The sequence below is a fragment of the Salmo trutta genome, unplaced genomic scaffold (assembly GCF_901001165.1).
Source record: "Salmo trutta unplaced genomic scaffold, fSalTru1.1, whole genome shotgun sequence".
Lineage (NCBI taxonomy): Eukaryota > Metazoa > Chordata > Actinopteri > Salmoniformes > Salmonidae > Salmo > Salmo trutta.
In genome coordinates this window covers 960,263-968,889 of record NW_021823412.1, presented here as the reverse complement: position 1 = coordinate 968,889, position 8,627 = coordinate 960,263, and the positions used below count along the sequence as shown (strand labels likewise).

Here is an 8,627-nt window from a genome sequence, read left to right as displayed (position 1 = left end):
TGTTTGTTATTATTTTCCACATTGTTTGGCCGACAGGGGGCAGCCGACTACACCACTGGTCTGAAATCTACTTATGGACCTGGCAGAAACCTCAAGAACAAGTCGCTGTAAGACCAGCTGTTATATGAAAACAGCTGGGCGATCAGGGCGAGAACAGATAAACAACAATACAACGAAACCCCATTTTTCATACACCAAAAGGTACAGTACAAATTTCCTGACTAATGCAATCTATAACACGGGTTTAATTCATGCCTATAACGTTCAGTGTCAACTAGTTTTGTGGCGTCTATTTTCGTTTGTAGCAGTGGACTGGTTGGCTAAGCTAACTAGCTACTGTTGCTAGCTAGCACAACTTGGCACACGCTGGCTAATAACAGCAACTCGTTTTCGCTGCATGCATGCATTATCAATTGATTCAGACATTATTGCATAGAGTTAACTGGCTGTAGATATAGTAGCTCTGCTTGGACATAGTCTACGTGACACATCTAACACAGAATGTTTCTTATACCCTGTTTTTATTACTGGCTAGCTAACAGTTACCTCTCAGAATTAGCTGGTGAGGCTAGCTGGAGCCCGTTGATTTGGTGTTAACGTTGTGCTAACTTCTACTAGCAAATAGCTAGATAACTGTTAGCTATTGTTAGCTAGCTAAACCAGTGAAACTGCGATGCACAATACTAACTTTACTAGCTAAATGTCTTTCTGTGTGTGTCTAGATAACAGCCAGACTATTTATGGTTGATATATGTTCAATTCGTGCAGTATATTTCGTCAGCTAGTAGCTTGCTAGCTAACGTGGGCCTTGTTAGCTAGCATAAATCTGGACTGCATCCATTCAAGATGGGATTTAAACCCCCTCTCTGCTACGCGTATTGTGCAGATGGCCAGTTTAGCAAGCTGGCTACTTTTCCCTTTTACTCATCGTAACCAGTTCTTGTTATTTATCTCACCGTTTGACGACTGTAAGACTCTTGCATTCTGACACTAACGAAAGAAAGGGAGTGTTTGATTTTAATCAGTCGTCGTTATCAATGATTTGAAGTGTCTCCATCGATCTGCCATTGCTGGCTACCACAACTGAACGTAGGCTAGCTCAGACAGAAAGACGGACAAAGATCAGATTAGCCACACTGCACTTCGGATTTATCTTGGGAAATAAATGCACTGTCACAAGTGATTTAATCATTTAACTACTATATATATATATATATATATATATATGCACGATTTAAGAAAATAGTTGAACAGCTTTAAATGGCGAAGTTACAATTTTATATCAAGTATGATCAATACCGTTATTTTGTAACCACAACAACAGAATTCATAGATTTACTTTATTCGAATCAATTCAAATGTATTGTATTTATTGTTATTGTATAACCCGTTCATTGCTTTGCGAGATAAACTATATGAATGATTTTGAGACACATTTCCTTATTGTGGTCTATTTTTTTTGTTGTTGCTTGAACTATTTTTTTTTTTAAAGAAACCAACTGTTATTGTGTGTCTAGTCCTTTGTCTCCCTTTGTCAAAGTAAATTCAAAGTGAATATACCAAATGCTACCCTATTCCCTATATAGTGCTCTAATTTTGATGTAAGCCCTGGTCAAAAGTAGTGCACTACGTAGGGAAATAGGGTGTCATTCGGGACGGAGCCGGAGTTGTGGTGATCGGGAACCCTGCTGGTGGTAACTAGCAGAGGATTGACCGCCACCCAGTGGTCAACTTGTAAATAACACACAGCGGAACTGAAGGTTACACGAGTAAGAATGGGCAGCATTGGGGGGGTGCATCCCAAAGAGCACCTTTTTTTAGTACACAACTTTTGACCAGAACCCATACTCCTATACTCTGACCTATGGTCAAAAGTAGTGTACTATATAGGGAATAGGGGGCCATTTTGGAGGCGGATTTATTGTTGTTGCACTGTCTGCAACTCTGGGTTTAGTTCAGCTAATCTATTGGTTTATCAAGACTTATTGGATTGATGATTAGTTAATTAGTAGAATCAGGTGTGTTAGAGCTGGACTCAGGAAGTAGGAAGAGAAGCCTGCTGCCTTGGCTGTTGTGTGTAATTAACCAATAAGGCCTGATAAGAATAATAAATGTGTTGCACATAGGTTATTATTGGTTAGTTACACAATAATAACCTTTGTGTTGCTTTGTATTTATGTGTTATTCATTTAGGCAATACTGTAGCCTACACTGCACAACATTGAGTGTTGTTCACAAACCCTGGTCCTGATCGGAGGTGCCTTATTGCTATTATAAACTGGTTATCAATGTAATTAGAGCAGTAAAACGAAATGTTTTGTCATACGCGTGATATACCCCGTCTGTCAGCCAATCAGCATTCAGGTCGCTCGAACCAACCCAGTTTATAATAACCGTTTAATACTACTTAGTAAATACATGGTTACTTCTGTGCTGTAAAATAGTGCTACTGTAGTACTGCACATAGTATGTAGACTAGCTGGGATCTAGTGTCTCTACAGTATGTAGACTAGCTGGGATCTAGCGTCTCTACGGTATGTAGACTAGCTGGGATCTAGCGTCTCTACGGTATGTAGACTAGCTGGGATCTAGCGTCTCTACGGTATGTAGACTAGCTGGGATCTAGTGGCTCTACGGTATGTAGACTAGCTGGGATCTAGCGTCTCTACGGTATGTAGACTAGCTGGGATCTAGTGTCTCTACAGTATGTAGACTAGCTGGGATCTAGTGTCTCTACAGTATGTAGACTAGCTGGGATCTAGTATTTCTACGGTATGTATATCTAGGTTTTATCAGCCTAGTCAGACAGCATATGGCCCTAGCCTGTGTTCTATTTAAGCAATAAGGCCAGAGGGGGTGTGGTATACGGCCAATATACCACGGCTACTGGCTGTTCTTATGCGCAACGCAGACTGCCTGGATACAGCCCTCAGCCGTGGTATACTGGCCATATACCACAAACCCCCTGAGGTGCCTTATTGCTGTTATAAACTGGTTACCAACGTAATTACAGAAGTAAAAATAAATGTTTTGTCATAGCCGTGGTATACGGTCTGATATACCACGGCTGTCAGCCAATCAGCATTCAGGGCTCGAACCACCCAGTTTATATTATACTCTCTGTCTGGGTTTAATTGGTGGAGGCAGGATGGCAGGGCAGGAGGTCTACGGCCCTGTTAACCCCTCCTGCCCGGTTTCCTTAGGATGTTATTAACAGAAAGTATTACTGTAATGAGATGCTTTCTCTGTCAAGGCTTCATCTGTGTGAGCAGGCAGGATGGCAGGGCAGGAGGTCTACGGCCCTGTTAACCCCTCCTGCAAGATCATGACCTTCAGGCCCACCGTGGAGGAGTTCAGAGACTTCAACCGCTACCTGGCCTACATGGAGTCACAGGGGGCGCACCGTGCTGGCCTCGCCAAGGTGTGTGTGTGTCTGAGAGGATGACTGGAAGTGTGTTTGGTGTGTGTCTGTTCAGGAAAGATGAGAGAACAACCTGTGTGTGTGTGTGTGTGTGTGTGTGTGTGTGTGTGTGTGTGTGTGTGATTGTCTGAGTGTAATTTGTGGATCTTCACCCTCTACCTGTCTCCAGGTGATAACCTCTCTCTCCTCTACCTGTCTCCAGGTGATAACCTCTCTCTCCTCTACCTGTCTCCAGGTGATAACCCCTCTTTCTCTCCTCTACCTGTCTCCAGGTGATAACCCCTCTCTCTCTCCTCTACCTGTCTCCAGGTGATAACCTCTCTCTCTCTCTCTCTCCTCTACCTGTCTCCAGGTGATAACCTCTCTCTCCTCTACCTGTCTCCAGGTGATAACCCCTCACTCTCTCCTCTACCTGTCTCAGGTGATAACCCTCTCTCTCTCTCTCCTCTACCTGTCTCCAGGTGATAACCCCTCTCTCTTCTCTCTCTCTCTCTCCTCTACCTGTCTCCAGGTGATAACCCCTCTCTCTCTCCTCCCTACTGTCTCCAGGTGATAACCCCTCTCGCTCCTCTCCTGCCTCTACCTGTCTCCAGGTGATAACACCTCTCTCTCTCTCTCCTACCTGTCTCCCTGGGATAACCCTCTCTCTCTCTCTCTCACTCTAACCTGTCCGCCAGGTGATAACCCCTTCTTCTCTCTCTCTCCTCTACCTGTCCTCCAGGTGATAAATAACCCTTCTCTCAGGTGTACTCCTCTCTCTCTCTCCTCTACCTGTCTCCAGGTGAGCACCCCTCTTCTCCTCTCTCTCCTCTACCTGTCTCCAGTTGATAACCCCTCCTCTCTCCTACTCTCTCCTCTACCTGTCTCCAGGGGATAACCCCAACTACGCTCTCTCTCTCCTCTACCTGTATCCAGGTGATAACCCCTCTCTCTCTCTCGTCCTCTACCTGTCCTCCAGGTGATTAAACCCCTCTCTCGTCTCTCTCCTCTACCTGTTCCGCCAGGTGATAACCCCTCTCTCTCCTCTCCTCTAACCTGTCTCCAAGTGAATAAGCCGCTCTCGCGCCTCCTCTACCTGTCTCAGGTGAGAACCCCTCTCTCTCTCTCCTCTACCTGTCTCCAGGTGATAACCCCTCTCTCGCTCCTCTACCTGTCTCCAGGTGATAACCCCCTCTCTTCTCTCCTCTACCTGTCTCCAGGTGATAACCCTTCTCTCTCTCTCCTCTACCTGTCTCCAGGTGATAACCCCCCCCTCTCTCCTCTACCTGTCTCCAGGTGATAACCCCTCTCTCTCTCTCCTCTACCTGTCTCCAGGTGATAACCCCTCTTTCTCTCCTCTACCTGTCTCCAGGTGATAACCCCTCTCTCTCTCTCCTCTACCTGTCTCCAGGTGATAACCCCCCTCTCTCTCTCCTCTACCTGTCTCCAGGTGATAACCTCTCTCTCCTCTACCTGTCTCCAGGTGATAACCTCTCTCTCTCTCCTCTACCTGTCTCCAGGTGATAACCTCTCTCTCTCTCCTCTACCTGTCTCCAGGTGATAACCCCTCTTTCTCTCCTCTACCTGTCGTCAGGTGATAACCCCTCTCTCTCTCCTCTACCTGTCTCCAGGTGATAACCCCCCTCTCTCCTCTACCTGTCTCCAGGTGATAACCTCTCTCTCTCTCTCCTCTACCTGTCTCCAAGTGATAACCCCTCTCTCTCTCTCTCTCCTCTACCTGTCTCCAGGTGATAACCTCTCTCTCCTCTACCTGTCTCCAGGTGATAACCCCTCTTTCTCTCCTCTACCTGTCTCCAGGTGATAACCCCTCTCTCTCTCCTCTACCTGTCTCCAGGTGATAACCTCTCTCTCTCTCTCCTCTACCTGTCTCCAGGTGATAACCTCTCTCTCCTCTACCTGTCTCCAGGTGATAACCCCTCTCTCTCTCCTCTACCTGTCTCCAGGTGATAACCCCTCTCTCTCTCTCTCCTCTACCTGTCTCCAGGTGATAACCCCTCTCTCTCCTCTACCTGTCTCCAGGTGATAACCCCTCTCTCTCTCCCTCCTCTACCTGTCTCCAGGTGATAACTCCTCTCTCTCTCCCTCCTCTACCTGTCTCCAGGTGATAACCCCTCTCTCTCTCTCTCCTCTACCTGTCTCCAGGTGATAACCCCTCTCTCTCTCCTCTACCTGTCTCCTGGTGATAACCCCTCTCTCTCTCCTCTACCTGTCTCCTGGTGATAACCTCTCTCTCTCCTCTACCTGTCTCCAGGTGATAACCCCTCTCTCTCTCTCCTCTACCTGTCTCTAGGTGATAACCCCTCTTTCTCTCCTCTACCTGTCTCCAGGTGATAACCCCCCTCTCTCCTCTACCTGTCTCCAGGTGATAACCCCCCTCTCTCCTCTACCTGTCTCCAGGTGATAACCTCTCTCTCTCTCCTCTACCTATCTCCAGGTGATAACCCCCCTCTCTCCTCTACCTGTCTCCAGGTGATAACCCCTCTCTCTCTCTCCTCTACCTGTCTCCAGGTGATAACCCCTCTCTCTCCTCTACCTGTCTCCAGGTGATAACCCCTCTCTCTCTCTCCTCTACCCGTCTCCAGGTGATAACCCCTCTCTCTCTCTCCTCTACCCGTCTCCAGGTGATAACCCCCCTCTCTCCTCTACCTGTCTCCAGGTGATAACCCCTCTCTCTCTCCTCTACCTGTCTCCTGGTGATAACCCCCTCTCTCCTCTACCTGTCTCCTGGTGATAACCCCCTCTCTCCTCTACCTGTCTCCAGGTGATAACCCCTCTCTCTCTCTCCTCTACCTGTCTCCAGGTGATAACCCCCCTCTCTCCTCTACCTGTCTCCAGGTGATAACCTCTCTCTCTCTCTCCTCTACCTGTCTCCAGGCGATAACCTCTCTCTCTCTCTCCTCTACCTGTCTCCTGGTGATAACCCCTCTCTCTCCTCTACCTGTCTCCTGGTGATAACCCCTCTCTCTCCTCTACCTGTCTCCAGGTGATAACCCCTCTCTCTCCTCTACCTGTCTCCAGGTGATAACCCCTCTCTCTCTCCTCTACCTGTCTCCAGGTGATAACCCCTCTCTCTCTCCTCTACCTGTCTCCTGGTGATAACCCCCTCTCTCCTCTACCTGTCTCCAGGTGATAACCCCTCTCTCTCCTCTACCTGTCTCCAAGTGATAACCCCTCTCTCTCTCTCCTCTACCTGTCTCCAGGTGATAACCCCTCTCTCTCTCTCCTCTACCTGTCTCCAGGTGATAACCTCTCTCTCTCTCCTCTACCTGTCTCCAGGTGATAACCTCTCTCTTTCTCTCCTCTACCTGTCTCCAGGTGATAACCTCTCTCTCTCTCTCCTCTACCTGTCTCCAGGTGATAACCTCTCTCTCTCTCTCTTCTACCTGTCTCCAGGTGATAACCCCTCTCTCTCTCCTCTACCTGTCTCCAGGTGATAACCCCTCTCTCTCTCCTCTACCTGTCTCCAGGCGATAACCCCTCTCTCTCTCCTCTACCTGTCTCCTGGCGATAACCCCCTCTCTCCTCTACCTGTCTCCAGGTGATAACCCCTCTCTCTCTCTCCTCTACCTGTCTCCAGGTGATAACCTCTCTCTCCTCTACCTGTCTCCAGGTGATAACCCCTCTTTCTCTCCTCTACCTGTCTCCAGGTGATAACCCCTCTTTCTCTCCTCTACCTGTCTCCAGGTGATAACCTCTCTCTCTCTCTCCTCTACCTGTCTCCAGGTGATAACCTCTCTCTCTCTCCTCTACCTGTCTCCAGGTGATAACCCCTCACTCTCTCCTCTACCTGTCTCCAGGTGATAACCCCTCTCCTCTACCTGTCTCCAGGTGATAACCTCTCTCTCCTCTACCTGTCTCCAGGTGATAACCTCTCTCTCCTCTACCTGTCTCCAGGTGATAACCTCTCTCTCCTCTACCTGTCTCCAGGTGATAACCTCTCTCTCCTCTACCTGTCTCCAGGTGATAACCCCTCTCTCTCCTCTACCTGTCTCCAGGTGATAACCTCTCTCTCCTCTACCTGTCTCCAGGTGATAACCCCTCTCTCTCTCCTCTACCTGTCTCCAGGTGATAACCCCTCTCTCTCTCTCTCCTCTACCTGTCTCCAGGTGATAACCCCTCTCTCTCCTCTACCTGTCTCCAGGTGATAACCCCTCTCTCTCTCCCTCCTCTACCTGTCTCCAGGTGATAACTCCTCTCTCTCTCCCTCCTCTACCTGTCTCCAGGTGATAACCCCTCTCTCTCTCTCTCCTCTACCTGTCTCCAGGTGATAACCCCTCTCTCTCTCCTCTACCTGTCTCCTGGTGATAACCCCTCTCTCTCTCCTCTACCTGTCTCCTGGTGATAACCTCTCTCTCTCCTCTACCTGTCTCCAGGTGATAACCCCTCTCTCTCTCTCCTCTACCTGTCTCTAGGTGATAACCCCTCTTCTCTCCTCTACCTGTCTCCAGTGATAACCCCCCTCTCTCCTCTACCTGTCTCCAGGTGATAACCCCCCTCTCTCCTCTACCTGTCTCCAGGTGATAACCTCTCTCTCTCTCCTCTACCTATCTCCAGGTGATAACCCCCCTCTCTCCTCTACCTGTCTCCAGGTGATAACCCCTCTCTCTCTCTCCTCTACCTGTCTCCAGGTGATAACCCCTCTCTCTCCTCTACCTGTCTCCAGGTGATAACCCCTCTCTCTCTCTCCTCTACCCGTCTCCAGGTGATAACCCCCCTCTCTCCTCTACCTGTCTCCAGGTGATAACCCCTCTCTCTCTCCTCTACCTGTCTCCTGGTGATAACCCCCTCTCTCCTCTACCTGTCTCCTGGTGATAACCCCCTCTCTCCTCTACCTGTCTCCAGGTGATAACCCCTCTCTCTCCTCTACCTGTCTCCAAGTGATAACCCCTCTCTCTCTCTCCTCTACCTGTCTCCAGGTGATAACCCCCCTCTCTCCTCTACCTGTCTCCAGGTGATAACCTCTCTCTCTCTCTCCTCTACCTGTCTCCAGGCGATAACCTCTCTCTCTCTCTCCTCTACCTGTCTCCTGGTGATAACCCCTCTCTCTCCTCTACCTGTCTCCTGGTGATAACCCCTCTCTCTCCTCTACCTGTCTCCAGGTGATAACCCCTCTCTCTCCTCTACCTGTCTCCAGGTGATAACCCCCTCTCTCTCTCCTCTACCTGTCTCCAGGTGATAACCCCTCTCTCTCTCCTCTAACCTGTCT

The 8,627-nt window shown here is 48.9% G+C and overlaps 1 protein-coding gene across 8 annotated transcripts in view; it reads left to right on the top strand.

Moving 5' to 3' along the window:
* Positions 1 to 99: 99 nt before the first annotated feature.
* Positions 100 to 8,627, top strand: part of LOC115190780 (lysine-specific demethylase 4C-like) — a 47,664-nt gene continuing 39,136 nt past the window's right edge. For all 8 annotated transcript variants that reach the window (XM_029748844.1, XM_029748837.1, XM_029748838.1 and 5 more), the window contains exons 1-2: positions 100 to 201; positions 3,254 to 3,421. In XM_029748844.1, the coding sequence (XP_029604704.1) occupies positions 3,278 to 3,421 (144 nt within the window). In that variant the 5' untranslated portion in view covers positions 100 to 201; positions 3,254 to 3,277. The remainder of the gene's footprint in view (positions 202 to 3,253; positions 3,422 to 8,627) is intronic.